Source organism: Macrobrachium nipponense, chromosome 6, assembly GCF_015104395.2.
Source record: "Macrobrachium nipponense isolate FS-2020 chromosome 6, ASM1510439v2, whole genome shotgun sequence".
In the NCBI taxonomy this organism is placed as follows: Eukaryota; Metazoa; Arthropoda; class Malacostraca; order Decapoda; family Palaemonidae; genus Macrobrachium; species Macrobrachium nipponense.
In genome coordinates, this window is record NC_061108.1 from 15,995,657 (window position 1) to 16,020,077 (window position 24,421).

Consider the following 24,421-nt stretch of genomic DNA (forward strand, 5'->3'; position numbering starts at 1 on the left):
TTATTACTACCAGTATTAAATGAAGGAGAAAACACGCAAACCATCATAGTGATGAATGCGCAGGGTTTAGTTACGAGTAACTCAAAAAGAAAAATAGAGTACTTAGAAGAACTAACCCAAAATGAAAAGAAAAGAGATATAATGAATATAAGTGAAACCTGGTAGTCCCAAGAGACTGGGAATGATGATCAAATAAAAGGGTTCCAAACTTATAGATCAGATAGAAAAATAGGAATCAAGGGGGAACCGCAATATATGGGAAAGACAAAAAACAAGGAAAAATATATGAGAAATATAGTAACTCAGAATGTGAACTAATAGCGGTAGAATTTGAATCTGAAAAATTGATGAACATAGTAATATATAGACCTCCTAATACTAAAGAGTTTGACTTAATAATTGAAAAATTGGATGATATATGTAGAAATCACAAGGACTGGACTATTCTCCTATCTGGTGACTTCAACTTTCCTTTCGTAGAATGGAAAGAACGAATAGGAGATTGTGGTTGTACTTATACATATAAAAAAGAGAGTAATAGTAGTGCAGAGATAAGAGGCAATTTGAAAAGCTATTAGATATGCTACTAGAATACAACATTCAACAAATAAATCACCTGCCAACAAGAAAGGAAAATACTTTAGACCTAGTATTTGTGAACGAGATGAATTATGTTAAAGAAATGTTATTGTTATGATACAATAAAGTTTGTTCATACTTACCTGGCAGAATATATATAGCTGTATTCTCCGACGTCCGACAGAATTTCAAAAACTCCCGGCACACGCAGTGGCGGCCAGGTGGTTAGTACCCATTCCCGCCGCTGGGAGGCGGATATCAGGAATCATTCCCCAATTTTCTATTCAGATTTTTTCATACCACTGTCCCCTCTGAGGGGAGGTGGGTGGGTACTTTAATTATATATATCTGCCAGGTAAGTATGAACAAACTTTATTGTATCATAACAATAACATTTGTTCATGAAAAACTTACCTGTCAGATATATATATAGCTGAATCCCACCATTGGAGGTGGGAAGGGACAGAATAGAAGGATTTAGGAAACACCTCAAGTGCAGATGATTGACATCTTGATTCCTTACCTGTTAGCATAGCTGACTTCTTGATTACTGTCACCGAAGTCTGCTTTTGCTTTACTAGAGTTGCCAACAAGGTAGTGACCTGTGTAGTTGGTGCGCTCTAGATGATCTGTCAACGGGGGCGTGACCACAATGTGACTAGACCATATTGACCATACTGTGAGGGCAACGAAGCTAAAAACCACCACCTGACCTAACCTATCGAAGTTAGTCCCATAACTTCTAGGCTAACGAAAGGGAAGAAACGCTCCTCAAGCGACCAACCCTTCAAAGTTAAAAGCACACCTATCCCTTTTTCTATAGGATAGGATTCGTGCTGCTTCCTGCCTCCAATAATATTTCTACGGATATGTATGGTCCTAGCGACTCGCAGATCTCATATGTCGTCTTCACATCCCGTCGGGAGTGTGAAGCGAACACAGAGTTGCTTCGCTCAAACGTGGCACTCAGGATATTACTGAGTGTCATGCTCTGTTGAAATGCTTCCGAGGCCGCGCCTCACCTCGTGAGCATTTACTTTAAAAGGTTTCAAATCTTTGTTCAAACATGACGAATGAATGAGCCTCTTTAGAAAGACTCCTTAAAAATAACGCCAGGGCGTTCTTCGACATGGGCAAGTCTGGTCTTTTTACGGAACACCGCAGATTGTCCGAATGACCTTGACTTTCTTTAGTTTTATCAAGATAAAACTTGAGAGCCCCGACAGGGCACAGGACTCTCTGTGGCTCTTGCCCAATAATTTGTGCCATCCCCTTGATCTGGGCCAGGCCTCTGGGCCAAGGGTTAGACGGGTTTTCGTTCTTAGCAAGAACGGAAGGCTTAGAGGACACCGAATTATGTCCTCTAAAGCCAAAACCTCTGATGATGGCTAAAAACCTCACTAACCCTCATTTCCGTAGCTAGAGTGGTTAGAAAATTAGCCTTTTCTGGTCACGTGTATTAAGTTTGTTTACAGAAAGGAGAGGTTCGAAATGCTTTGACATCAAGAACTTCAGACTACGTCTAAGTTCCATCAAGATTTCCGCAGACCTCAAAGATCGTGAAGGGCTTTGTTGTTTGACAGATCCGAATCTCTGAGCCTAGAGGCCGTCAACAACATATTTCCGTATTCTACAATCGTTGGACTGTTAGCTTATCCCATACTTCAGACGGAATGGAAGGCGGTAAAGTCATTCACAGAGGTCAGAGGTAGAGGAACAGTCATTCTTCCTGCCCTATGTCCAGAAACGGCCCACTCCGATTGGTACACTGCAAAATATGCAGCACTGCTTTGCTTTGGCAATGAGACTTGCAATTAATCTTGAAGATCCTCTCGCTTCTTGACAGTCTGAACGCATTCAGACTCAGATCGGAGAGATTTTAGGTACCTCTCGAAGTGAGGCTGTTAGAGTAGACCGATTCTCTCGGGAAAGGGTTGCTTGGAAAGTGCTCTCTGAAGGACGTGACCTCTGTGAATCCAGCCTCTCGAAGGCCAACATGGGGCGATCAGCGTCTTTCTCACTCCCTCTGACGCCAGCGATTATCTTATTACATTTCCTAAGCTTTTGAATAGGGGAAAAAGGGCTAACCAACTATCCCCATTCCATACTATAGGATGGCGTCTATTGCTACCGCTCTCGGATCGAGAATAAGGGCGCAACGTAGAGGAAGCTTCTTCGTCTTCAATATTGCAAAATCTACGAAAGGACGTCCCCAAAGTCTCCACAACTCTCGACATACTTCTAAGCGAGGATTACTCAAAAGTCAAACGTCAGTAGTTGCTGCCGTCGATCGAGAAGATCCGCACGGACGTGCAATCGTGTAACGAACCTCTTAAGGATCGTTACGTTCCGTGCCTATGCGATAACCATCTCTCTTTTCTTGGGATATGAGAGAGCTGCGGAATTATCTGAGATGATTTGGACCACTCGACCAAAACCTCACTCTTCGAGGAACTGGAGAGCCAACCAAATTGCTTCCAATTCTTTTAGATTATGTGCCAGGACCTCTGTCCGGATGCCTGGCTCCCTCTCATTATCACCTGAGGTGATCCTTAACCCATTGAGAGACGTTTAGAATTATCTCTAGATCTTTTGATGTTATTTCAGTTCTCCTGTAGGAAAAACTGTAGAGGTCTGAATTGCAGTCTATTCAGGGAAACAAGCTTCTCCAGCGAGGAAATGGTCCCCAGCAGACTCATCCATTCCCTCACTAAGCATGCTTCCTTCCCTAATAAGGCTGCGCTTTGCAACAAGCAGGATAGCACTTCTTATAGTGCTATGCTGCGGTAGACTCGTACAGAATTCTGTTACAGTGCGGTAAGCAGCGCCGAACATGTCTAAGAGATATCTCTGTTGAAAATTTCTTAGCAAAAGGAAGTCGTTATTCACTGATTACCAGAAATCCCCTCAACCCGAGGCGAAAGTCATGATTGTAGGGCAGAGATACGGTTCGTAAATCAATCCGCGGGAGAGAGAGACGTAACCGACTGAGCAGTACAACGAGCTACCTAACACTGAGTTGGTGACAGTGTGAGACACTGTGACAGTTACAGGCAGCAGCTTATGTTCACCTTCTCGCAGTCTTATGCCGAGTTGCCAGCTATTCTATTCATCTAAGGAATAGATTTTCCATTATTTGAACAGAAACTCTCAAGTTGGCATATCTAAGCGAAACAGAATTCGCTAATACAGAAGCTGATTTTGTGTTGTCGTAACATTCTCTTAAATTAACCAAAATGTTTAAATCGGAAACTCCTGGAAAGTTGCCGGGAGTACCGATTAAATATACTGCGTCATCCACAATGACAGCAACCTCTCGTTTCGCACTATCTGCCTGAGTTACCAGCTACTCTCTTCTACGAAGGAATAGGTTCGTTACTATTATCGATCATAAGAAAATTCTCAAGCAGGCCATATTTAAGCGAAAACATAATTCGCTACATGCAGAAGCTGAGTTGGTGTTGTTGTAACAATACCTTCAAGCATTGTCCTTACACGGTAAACTCCTGGAAGTTTGCAGGAAAAAAAAAAAAAAAAAAAGAATACCGATTAAATACACTTAAAACTAACAGTCCTTTCGGTTGCCATCTGTAGAGGTAACCACGATATGCGTATATGACTTGAACTTTACATTAGTAATATGACGCGAAGTTAAAATACCTAAGTATTGCAGTCACTTGAACATATAATTCTCTACTACATTCTTTCCTCGACGAGGAAGAGAGAGAGAATGGAAATCGACTGTCTTCATTCTCTTTGCCAAGAAAAGGAATAATATTATTCAAATGGAAATCCTCAAGTGAGAACCGAAGATCGAAAAGGAAAGTTCAAGCTTCTTATGATATTTGACATAAGACTTCATGGACGTTAGTCTATAAGTCTTTTTCCTGGATGAGCCTCTGACTAATGAATGAGAGCTCTTTCGAAATTTTGTTACTTATCCGCTTATGCGATAAAATGTTATTAAGAACTTTGTCAATGAGAACTAACCCAATTGCATGACGGAAAGTAATCAGAATTCGAGCATATAGCCTTCCCGATTCCCGCAGAAATCGAGGAAGGGGCAGGATTCCTGATTAGAGACTGGGCTTACGACAGGAAGGACCTTAATGTTCCCCTTCGGCAGCGCAATCCCGAAAGCAGACGAGGCGTTTTATGACACCGAAATCTGCTTACAGTTTTCTGGAATTCATCAAGTGATGGATTCTCTTGAACGCTCCCTTCGTAGAAAGAGAAGTAGACACTTGACGAGACCAAACTCCTTCCTCTACTTCGACGACGCCTCTTGAAGAGCGTTCTTGCAGAATCCTGCAGAACGTCTTGATGTTATTAGGACGCCTATCGTTCTGAAGAACGTCCTGGCAAGTGCTCTACCGAGCGTCATGACGTGTAGGATGCCGAGCGTCTTCAAAAGCGTCCTCGCTAGCGTCCTGGCGAGCGTCCTCGCTAGCGTCCTGGCGAGCGTCCAGATGATTTGTAAGACATCGAGCGTCTTCCAAAAAGCTTATCAATGTTTATGACGTCGAGCGTCTTCTGAAAGGCCACCCGAAAAGCGTCCTGGAGAGCCGCACACTGCTCCTGAAGTGTGAGAGCCCTATAGGAAGACGTAAGGCTATCGTCTCCAAGACGGCCTTTAAAGACTTTCGTTACCTTCTAACAAAGACGGTGGCCGCCTGTGCAACATTTTGCGTCTTAGTAATGCAATATGAACATATCCAGACACGCGCTCAAAAAAGGAACGCCGAGCGTTCCGAAAGGCATCGTCGCGAGGTGCTTCCGAACGTCCTGATTGCATTCTTTGAGCGTCTTGAAGAGCGTCCGGAATAGAAGAGCGACGAACATCAAGGGAAGCGTCATAGTGAATGACGTGCGTCAACACGAGTAACTTGAGAGGCTTCCTGGCGAGGGGAGAGCCGCTCATGAAACGCGAGCGTCCTAAGCATAAGTACGGTGATCGTCATCAGGACGAGTCTTCAGGCACGTTAGCCACTCTTGACAAAAACCCGGACCGGCAGCTTGTGCGAAACATCTTGCGTCTTTGTTCAACGTCTCATCGACACTGCAGAAGGGCATTTAAAAGGACGCCTGTGTGTTCTTGGGTATGAGGAATTCTTGCCCTTCTCCTGTCGAAAACTAGGATAGTCTGTCCAGTGTCATCTCTGTCCGCTGACAGAGCGTCCCTTAGGGACGAGTAAGATGCGTCTTGGCGAGCTGTTTGACTATGCAAATCAGCTTGCCGGACGTCAATCTTATGAGCTTGAACAATATCCCGTTTCGTAGTAAAGCGAACGTCACATAACGTATACATAACGCCATGAGGGGAGGAGGAAACCTTAGCCGATGACAAATAAGACCTCCTTGGAGCGTCCACCAAATTGGCGAAATCTCCTTGAGAAGAAGACGGTGCTTTCAATCCTGCTTCTTCTCCTGTTTCGTACCAGATCCCAGCTCTCCCTTTCAGTCTAGATGGAGGAAGTGCAAACGAAGTCTTCCTCTCGATAGAGCGTTGAATGTCTCGAAAGGCGTCCTTGTGAGGGTCCTGCCTTAAGGACATTTTTAATCTCTTGACCAAGACGACAGCCGCCTGTGCGACATTTTGCGTCTTTTGTCACGCTTATCGATATTAAGTCAAGCCGAAGGGACGCCAGATCGATGTGGGTTCCCCGTAACCCTCCTTCGGCTTTCTACATGCCCTCTACCCTAGTCCTGGGAGTCCGACAGAGGTCCAGGCCTAGAGGCGTTATGGGGCGGATCTGACGTTCCTCCTGACGAGAGAGAGGACGTGAAGCGTCCTCTTCTCTAAGCTTCTTAGAGGGCGCGAGTCCTTCCGAGAGCTCCAACCTTGCGGGGAGGACGCCTCGGAGGACGAGAAGCAATCTTTCATGATTCGTGCACGTGCACGATCTTTGGCAGCCTTATCCTGCCGAAGGGGGACGCCAGATCGGTGGGGGGTTCCCGTAACCCTCCTTCGGTTTTTCAACTTGCCCCCTCCCTGGTCCTGGGAGTCCGACAGAGGTTTAGACCTAGAGGCGTTATAGGACCGATCTGACGCCCCCTCCACAAACACTAGGGGAAAAATCAACATCATACACTCACAACACTGATTGGAGAGCGAGCACTTTTTCAAGCTTACTTGATGTAATCCACAATAATAGAAAGGGCATTACTTCTCACAGAACTTCCTCTAGGCCCGTAAGCCATACCACAGGGTTAGGCAAAATAAAGTCTACTGGAGGTTAGTAGGTTCATTATCCTAACTTCTGTTACTGTGGAGGAAGACCTCCTGATTCTATCACGCTCTAATTTGCGTACATACGAATCATACGTCTCTTTCGGAATCAGTCAACATTACACTAATTACATTGATCTCTCAACAAAGAAAAACATGTAAACGTCATGTATACTAAACGAGTGTCTACGAAGGTTCGGTAGCCTCCCCTTACCCGTTGCAGACAACAAAATCTGAAACTAGCTACCTAGATTCAGACATCATATGCAATGAAAAAATTTTAATTAATTTATGATAGCGTATGCCTAGCCACAAATCCAAGTCAATCATTAAAAAAAATAAGTAGGATACTTAAGCGGCTAATGAAGTTTCAAAATCCTAGGCGGAGGTAGTGGAAACAGGTGTTTTCACTACCGCGACAGAGAAAAATCTGAATAGAAAATGGGGAATGATTCCTGATATCCGCCTCCCAGCGGCGGGGAATGGGTATACTAACCACCTGGCCGCCCACTGCGTGTGCCGGGAGTTTTTGAAATTCTGTCGGACGTCGGAGAATACAGCATATATATATCTGACAGGTAAGTTTCATGAACAAAATAATAGTTTATAATGCGAGTATTTCAGACCATAATGTCATAGAATTAACAGTTCATTCCAAAGCAAGTGAAAATAGAGATAAGCAAGAAAGGAAAAAGTGGGAAGGATATGGAAAATACAACTTCTACAGTAAAAATATAAAATGGTCAGAAATTAATGAAGAATTAAACAAAGATTGGGATAACATTTTCGTAAGTGATGACATAATGGGTAAATACGGAGATATTATATAAAATATTGGAGAAAATAGTGGAAAAAATATATACCGAAGAAGAAAAGTAAAAACATCCATTCATGCATACCAAGAGACAGAAGGATCTTGTTCCAGAAAATCAGAAAGTGGAAAAAAGGTCTTGCAAAAGAAAACAATGCATGGAAAGTTATAGAACTAAAAAGTAAGATAGAAAATGCAGAACAAAAGATTATACAATCAAAATAAAATGAAAACGGGACTTGGAAGAAAAAACCCTATTAAATATCAAGCAAAACCCCAAACTATTATACTCATATGCGAAGAAGATAAATAAAAGAAGAATAGAAATAGGCCCTCTGAGAATTGAAGGGAGATTAACGAATGAAAAAAAAGGGAATTTGGCAACATACTGGCAGAACGATATAAGAGAGAATTCACCCCTAGAATAGATAATGAAGATAATGATATAGAAGTAAGGGATGAAAATAGTGAATATTTAGCTGACATAGATATTAATGAAGCTGATATGTGCAGGCTATAATGAAATTAAAAATGGAGCTGCTGCAGGGCCTGATGGAATTCCTGCTATTTTGTTAAAGAAAGTAGTTCATTCTATCGCAAAGCCACTTGCAATATTATTAAGACAAAGTGTAGATACAGGCAAGATTTATGATGAGCACAAATTAGCATATATTACCCCTACTTTCAAAAGTGGATCAAGACTAGAGGCAAGTAATTATAGGCCTGTGAGTCTAACATCACATATTATGAAAGTGTATGAAAGGGTAATGAAGAAAAATATTATGAAACATTTAATAAAAAATAATTTGTTTAATAAAGGACAACATGGTTTCGTACCCGGAAAAAGTACACAAACCCAACTGTTAGTCCACCGTGAGAAACATATTCAAAAATATGAAAAGCGGAAATGAAACAGATGTGGTTTATTAGACTTTTGCAAAAGCTTTGATAAAGTATGACCATAATATAATTAGCGAAGAAAATTAGAAAACACAATATCGTGGATAAAGTAGGAAGATGGTTAAAAGAATTTTTACACAACAGAAAACAGATAGTTATTGCAAACGACGAGAAATCGGATGAAGCCAAGGTAATATCCGGTGTGCCGCAAGGTACGGTGTTAGCTGCAATACTGTTGTTATTATGATTGAAGACATAGACAATAATGTTAAGGATTCGGTAGTGAGTAGTTTCGCAGATGACACAAGAATAAGTAGAGAAATTACTGTGATGAAGATAGGAACGCTCTACAAAGAGACCTTAACAAAGTATATGATTGGGCAGAGGTAAATAGGATGGTATTTAACTCTGATAAATTTGAATCAATAAATTATGGAGACAGAGAAAGAAAGCTATATGCATATAAGGGACCTAATAATGAGACCATCACAAATAAGGAAGCAGTTAAAGACCTTGGTGTGATGATGAATAGGAACCATGTTATGCAATGATCAAATAGCAACTCGTTGGCAAAATGTAAAGCAAAAGGGAATGGGAATGTTGTTATGGCACTTCAAAACAGAGAAAAGCTGAAAACATGATTATGCTTTATAAAACATATGTTCGTAGTCCACTTGAATATTGCAATATGATATGGTACCCACACTATCAAAAGGATATTGCACAAATAGAGAGTGTACAAAGGTCCTTTACAGCTAGAATAGAAGAAGTTAAGGACCTAGACTACTGGGAAAGACTACATTCTTAAAATTATATAGTCTAGAAAGGAGAAAGAGAACGCTACATGATAATTCAGGCATGGAAACAGATAGAAGGAATAGCAGAAAATATCATGGAACTAAAAATATCAGAAAGAGCAAGCAGAGGTAGATTAATAGTGCCCAAAACTATACCAGGAAAAATAAGGAAAGCACACAGGACATTAATCCACTACGCACCAGCATCGATAATGCAGCGTCTATTCAATGCGTTGCCAGCTCATCTGAGGAATATATCAGGAGTGAGCGTAGATGTGTTTAAGAATAAGCTCGACAAATATCTAAACTGCATCCCAGACCATCCAAGATTGGAAGATGCAAAATATACCGGAAGATGTACTAGCAACTCTCTGTAGACATTAGAGGTGCCTCACACTGAGGGACCTGGGGCACCCGAACAAGATGTAAGGTCTGTAAGGTAAGGTAAGGAGGTAGGAGCCTTACGTTTGGTTGGCTCCTCGCTCTTGCTAGGAGCCTCACTCCTAATAGGAGCCTCGCTCCTGGCGGCAGGGACCTCCACACGTCTGGAGGACCTCTTGATGGGAAGGGAAGTATCTTTCCTTCGAGGAGGTTCCTTTGAAAGCACTCCTACCAACGACGATATCTGCTCTTGCATAGATACGAGAAATCTCTTAGTAGCCTCCTCTTTATCCTCTTCGGAAGGAGGAGAAGGAGGAGGGGAGGAGTCCATGGGCTCCACTCCAAACTACGGTGACAATAGGGCTCTCTTTGCCCTCTTAACATCCGAAGGAGACTCCTCAGGGAAGCGTTCCGGGCTCGAGTCAAGAGTCGGCGCCTTCCAACTCCTCTTCAATGGTCGCGAGCGATCAGAATCCCTCCAATCGCGTCTAGGAGGCGAAGACCCCGACGATGAGAAACACTCACACAGGACGCTTTTGCAATAGCGATCCCTGGCAGTCTGGGGTGTCACAGAGCCTGCCGAAGGGACACCTGATCGGTGGGAAAATCTCCACAACCTCCTTACGGTTTTGACATTCCTTCTCCTCTGGGCAATGGGAGCTTGGAAGAGGTCTAGACCTGGGAGCGTTGTGGAGCCGACCAGATGCCCCCTCCACTACACTGGGGACACTCACATCACTGTCCACTGTAAAATCACTAGCCTTACCTTGCAGAGCAGCCATTTTGTTTTCCATGATCTTGAAGGCTGCTTTTAGATCCGCAAGTTCTTTTGCCGAATCTACAGGATCTGCAATAGGTGAAGAGGCTGAAAAGGAAGGAGAAGTAGCAATTCTTACAAGAGGGGAAGATCTCAAACTAAGAACTAGCTCATTAGATCTAGAACCACTCAAACTTCTAGAGGAAGCTTTCCTCACTCTCTCTCTCTCTAACTTCTTCAAATAAGTAGTTAGATTCTTCCACTCTCTCTCACTCAAATTCTCACATTCCTTGCAAGTATTAGTAAAAGAACATTCATACTCTCTGCAACCCTTACATACGGTGTGAGGGTCTACCGAAGCTTTCGGCAACCTCACCTTACAGCCTACATTCACACAACGTCTCATAACCATTCCGGCGTCAGACATTCTAAGAAAATTCCAAAGCAAGTCCACAAAAACAGTCCACAAAAGCGTATGCCAATCCAACAATCCAGATACGTCACCAAAAGTCGGTCAAGATCAATGTCGATGATGCAATTGCGATGAAAAAAGAAAATCCAGTCAAGAGGAACCAACAACAATGTTGATGGTCCGGGCGACAGAAGAAATCTGATTAGAAAACGGGAATGGTTCCTAGTCCTGCCACCCAGGGCAGGGCGGTAGATCACCTGACCTACCGGTAGCGTGTGCCGCGAAATTTGAATTTCTGTCGGGGACGACGGAGTCTATAGCTAAGTATATATCTGGCAGGGAAGTTAAATGTATAAAAACATGGTTCCAGACATAGTGGAACATCACATTCACGGCAGTGGAAGTGAGTGGTTGATGAATTAGGCATCCTATGAATGATATGACATACAGAAAGTCAGGCTGGATCTTGTTGTCCAAGGTCCATTTGGTAATAGGGACCTCCTTCCGATGGCTCAGTTCGTCCGCCAGGAAGATTAATTTCACTTGAATGCAGCAAGTGACCAGGGTCACTTGATTCCAGTGGGCCCCAAGAAGACAATCCTTTGTAGTCTGGCAGAGGAAAAAGGGAAGTGTGCCCCCCATTTCTTGATATACAACAAAGCCGTATTGTACACATGAACAACTACTACTGTCTTGTTGCGAATCAAAGAAGACAAATGCAGGCGACCAAAATGAATGGCCATTAAGTTCTTTGGGACAACGTACAGGAAACCTCTTGATTCCCAAGCAGGGGTTCCCACTCTAGATTCAAAATGTCCGAGCAGAAGTCAAGATCGGGCTCAAAGGGAGAAGGGATCTCCCGAGATACATCACTGGAGGTCCAACCTTATCTCCTGAGTGACAGGAAAAACAACCAAGTCCAGTTGAGTCTTCTTGTCCCATTTGGCTACGAGGAAGAATCGGAGAACTCTCGTGAGCAATCTTCCCAGCGAGATGATGGTTTTGACTGATGACACAGAGTCCCTAAAAGGCTCATCCGCTGACTAGCCAAATATGACAAAATGAGAGAAGAACTTGTGAATTCTGTCTACAGTTTGCGAGTCTCTTGGGGATATAAAAACCTGATAAGTCTATGAGTTAAGAATCATCCCCAAATAAAAAATCTCCTGTGTCAAAACCAAACGGGATTTCTAGATATTTAGAAGAATTCCTAGATGTTGAGAGTTGTAGTTGTTTGAAGGTCCTTCACGCATTTCTCCTTCGACTAAACATCAGTAGCAGACAGTAGCTTGTTCTTATTTCAATTCAGATTATCATCAAGCTGGCTACTTGCAGTCACCAGGAATAGTTGTTTTAAAAAACAATTCTTGGATGTAACACGATATTTTTTGGTCAAAACTTTTACATTTATGATTTTTTACTGGGATTAGGCTACGTACATGTCGCCAGTTAATAATTACCTTAAAAGCAGTTCTTGAATGTACAGCCATTCAATTAGGCCAAATTCATTTGCATTCATGGCTATTCACAAGCCACCAGTAAATATCTGCCTTACAGTAATTACCGAATGTTACATCATCACTTTAGGCAAAAACTTTCCATATGTTTTACTTACCAGATCGAAGCTAAATGCAAGTCATTGGTTAATAATTGCCTTAAAGTAATTCTTGATGTTACATCATTCCTTTAGGCTAACCTTTGCTTTTAGGACTTGTTACTGGCCATACGCTATTTGCAAGTCTCCAGTAAATAATTCCCTCAAAGTAATTCTCGAAATTATACCATCCCTTTGGGCCAAACTTTTGCATTTATGATTTGCTTACCTGGCTTGGGCTACGTGTAAGTTGCCAGTTAATAATTACCTTACAATCAATTCTCGAATGTTACATCATTCAATTAGGTCAACCTTTGCTTTTAGGATGTTTACCGGCCATAGGCTATATCCAAGCAGCCAGTAAATCACTAACATACCTGTTAGTAATTGGTGAATGTAATATTAAGGCATTCTTCTAGGCCAAATGTTTGCAATTAGACCTAAGCATTTGTTTTGTACACCGAAATTGAGATACTCATCACTTTCCTTGCAGTGAACTGAAAACTGTGGGGGTTGAAACATAGTGAGGAGACTACAGTGTTAATTTTTAGATATGTTTTCATCAGTCGAGAACATTTGAAACATTACAGAGAAGGGTCCACACGGCCTCACGTACGGAAGTATTCTCCTGGCATAACACAATTGTGAACACTCCCTATCTTAGCTCCTGGCCTCTAACTCGCCTGGTGGTGCAGACTGGAGAGCAGGCCACTCGAGTACACTAGTGGGGAGCATGCGTGATTGGTTACTGAACTCAATTACTTTGAATGCTTGAAAATTCAAGTAATGGTTCTTTTTGAGCACAGTGGAGCCCTCGTATTCACGGGGGATATGTACCAGACCCCTCCCCCCACACGAATAGTTGAAACCCCTATAAAAACACTTAAAACTGCCTATTTTGTTAGTTAAATCTGATGAAAAAGCCACTAAAAATTTTTATACCTGGTTTTTTTTAAAAGCTTTATCACAAAAAGTGTACTTTATGATGAAATTTTTAAGAAAATATAGTAATTAGTAGATATTTCTCATAGAAAAATACTGCGAATAGGTGAATTTCCCGGGAATAACACCAGTAGAGGAATCCGCGAATACACGAGTCCACGAATCCAGAGTCCATGAATACTGGGGTTCACTGTAATTGGTTTTTTGTAAATAATACTTGTATTATTCTTTTATCACTAACAAGAGAATAAAAGCACATTGTTCTAGCATATTAAGAGACAGATTTTCAAAAACTACTATTGGTATAAATTTACCTTAATTTCATTTTTTATATGGTACATGTACATTTATGTTATCTCAAAATACATACATGTCTGAATATATGAAATGCTAATATTATTCACTATAAAGATACATATATGAATCCATGATAATCAAAATAAAAGGCTGGCAAAGGCATGGGAGGGAAGCGAGGGAGCTAGGCAAGGGAGCAAATGAATAAGCTGGGAGCTGTGAGTCCGCAGCTGGAGCACGGATGTACCGGAACAGGTGCCTGGCAGGCTGGAGCAAGATCTGGTTGCGTGGGTGCCAGGGGTGGGAGTATGGGAGCCAAAACTGGGGTCTCAGGAGCAAGACATAACAGGTGCCCAAACCGATGATTCTGGCGTTTTGAACCCTTGGGAGAGAACAAAAAAAGGAGAATTCCATTGGAGTGCCGGCAGCTGAACAGAGCAAAAATAGAGGGTCTCAGGAACAGGTCAAGACATAACAGGTGCCCAGACTTATGATTCTGGCGTTTTGAACCCTCGGGAGAGAACAACAAAGGAGAATTCCATGGGAGTGCCGGCAGCTGAACAGAGCGGAAACAGAGGGATCCACACCTTACCTACACAAGAGAAGAGGTTGTTGATGGTATCACGATGACGCTTGACTGGTAATGGACAGGCAAGAGCAGAGTCATTCATGTGCCTTTTCAATGGCCGGGATGAATCCAGGAAGTGTCTACAACGGCCGTGATCTGAGTCTGAATCTGAGCTAGACAACAAGTGGAGCACATCCAATGAAATGCATTTCCAATATGGCAGTCAGTCAAAGCCTGGGATCTAGCAAAAGGATCGACAGAGGGGGCCAGCAATCCATGGGCACACCCTGCCAGCCTCACTTGGGTCTCTGATATGTCTTCTTCCTGGTACAGTGGTACCTTGAGATACGAAATTAATCCGTTCCGAGGCGGCCTTCGTATAATGAGTTTTTCGTATCTTGGAACACATTTTACTTGTAAAATGACTAATCCGTTCCAAGCCCTCCAAAAACACCCCATTAAATTTCATAATACAGGCGGTCCCCGGGTTACGACGGGTCCGGCTTACGACGTTCCGAGGTTACGACGCTTTTTCTTAAATATTCATTGAAAAATCCGCCCTGGGTTACGACGCTTGTTCCGAGGTTACGACGCTGACGCTTCTGACGCTCCGAGTTTACGACGCTTTTAAAAAACACATATTATGATAAGATAAGAATCCTTTATAGTTTAGCACAGTTTCTCTCTCTCTCTCTCTCTCTCTCATCTCTCTCTCTCCCTCTCGCTCTCTCTCTCCTCTCTCTCATCTCTCTTTGTATTTTCCAAGAAAATAATCACTATAATTTTCTCTCTCTCTCTCTCTCTCTATATACTACAAAGATGTATGTTTTTTAGTATGATAAATAAATTATTTACTATTTTCAAATATTAATATTAATTTATACAGCAATAATATCAATTCATTAAAGAAAATACCATAGTGAATTAGTAAGATTTTATCTTATATTTAAAAAATTATCGAAGAATGAAGGAAATCCCAGTCTTCTCTGTTGAAGGAAATCCCAGTCTTCTCTGTAACCTTTCCAGGTACTAAAACTGTCAGATATATATCATGTTCTGTGACAGCCAAAAGGGGGAAGAGCTGGGGGGAGAGCTGCAGTGTTGCAATCAGTGGTCCTGACATTCCCCCCCCCCTCTCTCTCTCTCTCTCTCTCTCTCTCTCTCTCTCTCTCTCTCTCTCTCTCTCTCTCTCTCTCTCTCTCATTTACTGAGACTCAAGATTTTTTATGTACTTGTACTATTTGTTTTTAATACTTTCAAATAATAATAATAACTGTAATTACAAAATTCATATGTGATAGTATTTTAAAGAAATACAATACGTACTAATCTATCCATGTCACTTTTAATTAAGGTTAACTCTCTCTCTCTCTCTCTCTCCTTTGCCACACAAGATAATATGAGTCATAGTGGTAACGCCCTCCCTCTCTTTCGCTGGGGAAGCGTTTAAATAAAACAAAGAGAGATAAACTTCTCTCTCTCTCTCCCTCTCTTCTCTCTCTCTCTCTCTCTCTCTCTCTTCTCTCTCGCTCTTCCTCTTCTTCTTACCGGAGATGAACGAATTTTTATGGTACTAGTATGTAAAATGTTTATTGATAATTTCAGTTATTAATAATAATAATAATAATAATAATAATAATAATAATAATAATAATAATAAAAACTTTAATTACAAAAATTCATAATGGTCGTATTTTAAAGAGATGAAAATGACCTTTCCATTTCACATGTAAGGATAATTCCTCTTTCTTACTGAGATGGAAGCAGAATTTTTATGGTAGATGCAACGTGGTTTTATTAATATTTTCAATAATAAAAATAATAAATAATAATAATAATAATATAATAATAATAATAATAATAATAATAGAAGTAGTAATAATACGATAAATAATTTCAAAAGAAAATTCTTCCCTTTGTCTTTTTCTGTATCAATTTCCCCACCTCAACTCGAGTGACACTCAAGCTTAACAATGCCATACAATGGTCAAAGAATTTAATGGTTTTTTATGTAATCTCTCTCTCTCTCTCTCTCTCTCTCTCTCTCTCTCTCTCTCTCTCTCTCTCTCTTACTGAGATGAGATCATTTTCATGGACGTGTATGTAATAAGTTTTATCATTAATATTTTCCAATATAATACTATAAGTACAAAATTCATATCTGAGTATTTAAATACATAATCATTCCATTTCTCTCTTTTAAACAACTCTCTCTCTCTCTCTCTCCACAAGATACTTGTTATACATTTGGTGTTTCTATTTCTTCCTTTTATCTCTCTCTCTCAGCAAAGAATTGATAGACAAACATAATTGCACAGTCCTCTCTTTCTCTCTTCTCTGGAGAAATATATGTATTTATGGGAGGGGGAAAAAGTTGCCTACAGACGTTCATTTCAATCTATTGAAACCTAAGGAGTTATTTTGTCTCTCCTCTACTCTCTCTCCTTCTCTCTCTCTCTCTCTCTCTCTCTCCTCTATTCTCCTCTTCTCTCCTCTCTCTCTCTCTATCTCTCTCTCTCTCTCTCTCTCTCTCTCTCTCTCCTCTCTCTCTCTCTCTTGTATTTTAATGAAAATATACAGTAATTTGTGAATACACAGTGTTGCACATGAAAAAAGTAAATTAGTGATAATTTTAGAGATACGGCCCTAAGAAAAATTGCAAATTAGTAGTGAAATTTTCCCTGTGGACATGTTTTCAAGAACGTCGTTCCGGCTTACGACGATTTTCGGGTTACGACGCGTCTTAAGAACGGAACCCCCGTAGTAACCCGGGGACCGCCTGTAAAGCTAAATTGACCTATAAACAATGAAATACTACAACAATTTGGACCATTCAATACCTAAATTAAGAATAAAAATCGAAAACCTGTAAATAAAGTGTATATTAATGTACAAGAAATATTATTACTGTAACGTAAAATGTGGAAGCTTACCTTTCGAGTGAGGCTATCTCCGATAGTGGCGGCAGAGGAGGAGGAGGACAAACGGCAGATAACGTACGTACACTTACCTTTATGAAAACACACAAAAAATTTAAGGAAAACCATAAAACTAAAATTTACGAAACACCTTAACAAAACTGTAACACTTAACTTACAAAAATCTAGAAATTACGTAAACATTTTTTTTTCTTTTTTTTTTTCTTTTTTTTTATTTTTTACCTTTTTTTTAACTTTTATGTAGGCTTTTTTTTTTTTTTTTTTTTTTTTTTTCAACAATTCATCACCGCTTTCAACGTTCTGTTTTTAATCACTTGGTTCTTCCTTTTTGCTTTCAACTTTCTGTTTTTTATCACTTGGTTCTTTCTTTTTGCTTACTCCTGCTAATGCTGAAGGCCTCTTTAAAAAATAACGATCAAAGGAAGACTGCTTCTGCCTACTTTTCACAATGTTCCTGAAACGACTCAAGCAAACGTCATCGAACTGCGCAAGCATACGACCTGTGTGAGCCTTTTCGGGGTGTCTTTTTTCGATAACAATTGCACTTTATGAAAAGCGCCTAGAATATCCTTAATTTCTGCCATTGTCATAGGCTCCTCCTCCTCTTCCTCGCCGCTGCTAGAGAACTCCTCTTGAACGACGTTAAGTTGCATGGCCTCCAACTCCTTCAGGTCATCCGTCGTAAGCTCCTCTTGGTGCTCCTCGAGAAGGTCGTTGATGTCGTCCTCATCGACGGACCAGGCCCCATGGGAGTTGCCGACGGCAACGATCTCAATCAAGATCTGGTTCCAAAAACAGTTTCGGGATCAGCAACTGTTTCTGACTCTGCAGTACCAGCTTCGCCCACGTCGAATCCCTCGAAGTCTCTGGCGGATACGGCATCAGGCCAGAGTTTCCTCCACGAGGAATTCAAGGTTCGCCTCGAAACCTCCTGCCAAGCTAGGTCAATGAGTCGGATGCAAATGATGATGTCGAAATGCTCCTTCCAAAATTGACCGCAAGGTGAGGTTTGTGGTATCGGTGATGTCGAAACATCTCTTGAAAAGATGTTTCGTGTACAGCTTCTTAAAGTTCACTATCACTTGCTGGTCCATGGGCTGGAGGAGAGGGGTGGTGTTGGGCGGAAGAAGCGGAAGAAAAAGAATCTTAACGAAGGAATACTCCGCTAGGATATCTTCCTCGAGGCCAGGAGGGTGGGGAGGGGCATTGTCCAACACCAGCAGACATTTCAGGGGGAGGCGCGCTTCTCTTCCAAAAACTCTTCACAGTGGGCGGGCCGAAACACAGATTTACCCACTCCGTGAACAAAAGCCTCGTTACCCAGGCTTTTGCATTAGCCCTACACATCACTGGAAGCTTCTCCTTCAGCACCTTGTGGGCCTTGAAGGCTCGAGGAGTCTCAGAATGATACACCAGTAGGGGCTTCACCTTGCAATCCCCACTGGCGTTTGAACAAAGTGCGAGCGTAAGCCTGTCTTTCATAGGCTTATGCCCGGGTAGCTTCTTCTCTTCCTCGTGATGTACGTCCGACGAGGCATTTTTTTTTCCAAAAAAGGCCAGTCTCATCACAATTGAAGACTTGCTGAGAACGGTAGCCTCATTGGTCATCATCTCGTCAAAAGTCTTCTTAAATGCTTCGGCCGCTTCGTGTCCGAGCTGGCAGCCTCCCCATGACGCACCACCGAATGGATGCCAGTCCGTTTACGAAATTTCTCGAACCAGCCATGCGAAGCCTTGAACTCTGGGGTTGGCGTTGAAGTCCCTTCCCCTCCCTCGTCTTCCGCCTGCGCAATCAAATCGCCGAAAATAGCACTGGCCTTGTGAGCGATTGCTGTCTCCGTTACTGTATCGCCAGCGATTTCTTTGTCTTTTATCAGATGAGGAGCAGCCGTTCCATCGTCGTCGCACATGGCTCCTCTTGCTGGACAAAATAGTGATGCCCTTCGATGGTGTAGTTGCTTTGATGGCATCCTTCTGTTTAAGGATGGTGCCTATTGTCGACGGATTACGGCCGTATTCCTTTGCGATCACACTCAATCGCATACCAGCTTCGTACTTCTTTATGATCTCCATCTTTGTCTCCAGAGACAGCATGTGCTTCTTTCCGTGAATTTCAACTTTCTTGGGTCCCATGACTACGTTAATTTACGTAAAGTTACACAAATACGTAATAATACAGTCTTCGAACAACACGATAATATGTACTGCAACGAAATCACTAACGAATTTACGTTACTAAACGAAATCGTTGGAGCGAACGAATGCCGATTGCGCACGGTAAAGTCTCGGGTGCGGAGCGGCCGAGCTAAGGGACGCCAGCGCGTACGTATAGAAGATGCATGATGGGAGGGATGCTGTCCAATCAGAGAGAAGGATCTCATGGCTTGGCTAGCATCAAGAACCAATGGGAGAGCAGGAGGATGGTGGCGAGTCTACTAGCACTAAGATGGCGGCGTGCGGCGCGAGTTTCAAAATTGTTATCGGGCGAATCTCGGACTTTCAGAAACCTTTCGTATCTTGAAAACTTTTCGTATGTAGAGCAGTAAAATTTTTCGCATTGGCTTTCGTAACTTGGATTTTTCATAAGTTGAGCCTTTCGTATCTCGACGTACTACTGTACAAGGGAGCGGGACAGTGACCTTTGTCTAGGAGCACCGACAGGAGGGGAAGCCACTCCTCCACTAACACATGACTTGAGCAGCGCACATCCAATGACAACTTTCCAACAGCATTCAGTCGAAGCCTGGGATCTAGCAACAGGACCAACATAGGGGTCAGCAACCTGTGGGCAAACCCCATCAGCCTCCCTTAGACCTTCAGTAAGTCTTCTCCCTGGAGTAGGGGAGCAGGACAATGACCTTCGTCTAGGAGCACCAACAAGGGAGAAAGCCACCTCCCCCACAACACACCACTTGACAATCATCACTGGAAACCTTCTCAAACTTATCCATAAGAACACATAAGGGTGCCGCTATCTCTGACACTGAACTTGCAACTAAATTAATCTTCTTCTCATACTTGGAATTTAATCTTGACTCAGGATTGGCAATGGTATTGGGGTCGGAAGCATGGGAGCTGAACACTGGAGTATGTGGAGGAATAGGAGGACTGAGGAGGAGAAATTATGTCCAGGGGTAGAAGGAAGAGCCAGACAGAAGTCTGTCTTAGGCTTAGGAGAAGAATCTCTATTCAAAGAAACCCTACTTTTGGCACTAGAGACCACGTTCCTATGCCTAGTCTTCTCAAGTTTATTGAGGTGAGACTCAAGCACGTTCCATCTACTATCATCCCGGGCAATTAACCTCCCTGTCTCTTACACTTAGTGCACATGGTATGTGTATTATAACAAAGGTTAATTAGTCTAATCTTATAGCTTTCGCTACAATAACGAAGACTGGAAGCACTAGAATCTGACATAGCTAATTAAAAGAAAATTAGCTAATTGTAAAAAGCAACAGCCGGAGAAAACTAAAGTTAGTACATCACCGACTTCAGCAAGAACAACTGGTGAATCATGAATCACAAGTGCTGAGAACGATGTGTTGTCAGTTGTGTGGTACAAATAAGAGCGACGCCATATGGTTACTGTTGCTCCCACACTCCCGTTGCAGTGGACAGGGCATGTTAACCCTGCTCTTGGCAACAGCCGCATTACCAAGAATTTGGAATTTAGGATGCCGTGCAAGCATAATCATTAACTAAGTAATTACTTGGTAAGTCATTTGTATAAAAACTACTTTTTATGCTGGGGTCACACATTCACGTATCACGACGGCGTATGCCCACGTATGTGGATCTTGGGCATCATCGCGGTGAAATGACCTTGAACAGCTGGTAAACAGGACACGGGCTACCGGACGTAAAGCCAGCGACGTAAATTGCGCCGCAAATTTACGCGCAAAGAAAGCAAGGTCGGACGTCTACCTGGAACTTACGCCGATCAACTTCACGTCAGCCACACCCACGTTGTGGGGCTGTGCTGTTGCCCCTCCAGGGGTATGAGCACATTACTACAGTTTTTAATTTTTTTTTATTTTTATTCTGTTTGAATCCGCGAAAGACATCTACAACACAGCTGAATATTACAGTTGAAAATTATATGCACACAAAATCGAGATTTATTATCATTGAGAGAGAGAGAGAGAGAGAGAGAGAGAGAGAGAGAGAGAGAGAGAGAGAGAGAGAGAGAGAGAGAGAGAGAGAGAGAGAGAGAGAGAGAGATTTACCAAGATATATACTTGCTAATTGTACAACAAAAACATTTCAGTAGACGCAATTAGAATAATGGTTGTAAATGAGCACATCACTGATTATATATTAATTCCCCATTTCTGAATGATATTTATAGCAATAACCAAGTAACCAGTCGACAAGGAATACAATACGTAGTTTTAGGAATTATGATTTATGAACGCTTTGGGAGCTCTTATATAAGATTAGCACAAGAATTGTCTTGCTTCGATTTTACCATTCAGACATACACTTAAGACTTATAAAACTGTTGACTATGGGCGATTTATATTTAAAGCGATATAGAATAACATCTAATAACTTATCAAACATTCTTAAAAAATAAATAGGAATTCTACCTATTCAAGATAAATTTTTAGATGTATATAGGAATTCCTCTTAGATATTTACATTATTTGTTACACCATTATTGTAAGACTGCTATTCAGAAGAAAATAAATATCTTTGACACTTCCATAATCAAGAGAATACCGTGTTACCGGGAAAGTGTTCGTGTGTGTGTGTGTGTGTGTGTGTGTGTGTGTGAAAGTTTTTAAATGTTCTAGCAGATATACTATACGTTTGCTGTCTACAAGTGAAGTCTTTTGTTATTTTTGGCCTAAGCAGTAAAGGTTATTTTCAAAAAGGACTACTAGACACCCTAACAATGTCTTCGTCAGAATTTCCCCAGTATTTTTTATATTCGTTATCCATTCCCACTCGCTCTTTTTATTGAAACCTTGTCTCCATATTCAGAATCGTGATCAGCACCTGAGACACAGAGAAACAGCCCCCTGGGCTATGAAGCCATTAGTCCTGCTCCCACACAAATGGTTCGCATTGCATGGGTCCATATAAGTACTGTACCAACCCGGGATTTATTCATAGCCTAAAGGAAACCTTACCAATAACACCAGGCCCCAACTCCTCTACTGTTCCTGCGTTGCTAATCATAAATTAATTTCTTACTGGAGCAGGTGTGACAGACGACGTATAGGCGGTAGATGCCGGAATCCTGTTGACGAAAATGACCCGATTGTTGATTTCTGGTTGAGATTTGTGTACCGGAACGCTGGAATACTACCTTGGGAATAGAGCCTGGGATTACCCTGTATCCCTCTGACAGATTCCAATTCATTGTTTGATTGATGATAGCGGTCAAAAGTCAGGAGAAAGTGGAAATCGTATTAGGAGCCAGTGCTAAAGGATTATTCCAAAATCCGCCATTGTCAATGAAAAAAATAACTGAGACCGTCAGGTCTTGGGATAATCCTGTGGCCATATTTTCAAGTTGATTTTCCAAACAGATGACCCGAGGGCGCCGACCTGACCTTTTATACCACGCTACAGCGTTGCCATGTCGTACAGGGTTGTAAATGTGTGAATCGGTTTCGCCGTAGGCTGCAGCGCAATTAGGAGGCCCACGTGCTTCGCGGCGGAAAGAAAACAACGACGGCGAACAATGCAGGTGACCCTAGCGCGTACCCCGCAGCAGTCACCGTGGGTCCCACGTGCAATGCCTGGAGCTACGTCAGGAGACATTTGGCGTGACCACCCACGACTTGTTTTGAACATTTCAAAACTGGAGTGGGCTACGGCGCCCTAGTGGGCGGAGCTTAGCACCCGGACGACACGTCGCCGTACGTTTACGATTTTACGTTAGTTTTACGTTACATTTACGGTTTACTGACGTGAGCTGTTGCCAACTACCAATTTCCGCTCATGCGTGGCCGTGCGTGCGTTGATACGTGAATGTGTGACCTTAGCATTAATCTTTTCTCTCAGGTAAAAAGTATGAATTTTACTTATTAATCTCTTACACTTGCAACTTTATTATTTTCAACCTACTCACTTTATGAGGGCTCCCTCTTCTCAACAGGAATGAAGTTTTACTACATGGCATTAAAGTTCTATGCACTTAGTATTCAAATTTCAACTCTCAAACATAGTAGGTTAAACATAGTGAACTCAGGCATAAAAATCATCCAATTATGAAACCTGACTTCGCTAATTTGCAAATCTAAATGAACAAAATTTCTTAATATTACAAAAGTTTATGGGATTCACTTTTGTGCTGGTGGAGGTTCTCTTATTACTCTATGCTTAATCCAACACAGCATGGTACTAGATTCCTATCACTGCCAATGTAGGTGCTGGAAAGCAATGTAACCAAGAATTACATTGTACTATGAATCTGAGTAACTTCCAATTCATGACCCGAATGCATTAATATAGAAGTCTCAAAACCTGTAAAATTCAGTCCCCTATCTAATGTAGAACTTCTACGGTATATTCAGAAAATACTGACCTGTTTGTTGAGTATGGAGGTACCAAGGTCGTATGAAGCCCATGGGGAAAATAAGCTCACTGGCTCCTGGTCCATCAGCATGACGAAAGAGTATGTGCTAGTCCTAGCGGCATCCTGTGCTCACTCTGAAAGGATGGAAAAATCTTACTGCAAAAATGTCCACCAGTTAAGTTCTGTAAATGCATAAGTAACATCATATACTATATCCAATAATACATTAACATAAGCTACAAAAATGAAGCCATAATAAACTGAGTAACTGTAATCCAAAAATGATATTTTTATAACAAAAATTTTACATGTAATTACCAAGTAATTATACTATATAGCTTTCAGCTACAGGTAATTACTTAATAAGTTACATATGTAAAAATGTTATTGTTATTATACAATTAAGTTTGTTCATACTTACCTGGCAGATATATATATAGCTGTATTTTCTGAAGTCCGACAGAATTTCAAAACTCGCGGCACACGCAGTGGGCGGCCAGGTGGTAGTACCCATTCCCGCCGCTGGGAGGCGAATATCAGGAACCATTCCCATTTTCTATTCATATTTTATTAATGCCACTGTCTCCTGAGGGGAGGAGGGCGGGCAATTTAATTATATATATCTGCCAGGTAAGTATGAACAAACTTAATTGTATAATAACAATAACATTTTGTTCATGCCACTTACC

At 41.8% G+C, this 24,421-nt stretch overlaps 1 protein-coding gene across 1 annotated transcript in view; it reads right to left on the minus strand.

Annotated features, from left to right (window-relative positions):
* LOC135216462 (mucin-2-like) overlaps positions 1-23,890 on the minus strand; it is an 86,811-nt gene extending 62,921 nt beyond the window's left edge. The window contains exon 1 of the mRNA XM_064251832.1: positions 23,742-23,890. Within this exon, the coding sequence (XP_064107902.1) occupies positions 23,742-23,822 (81 nt within the window). The 5' untranslated portion in view covers positions 23,823-23,890. The remainder of the gene's footprint in view (positions 1-23,741) is intronic.
* Positions 23,891-24,421: the final 531 nt, after the last annotated feature.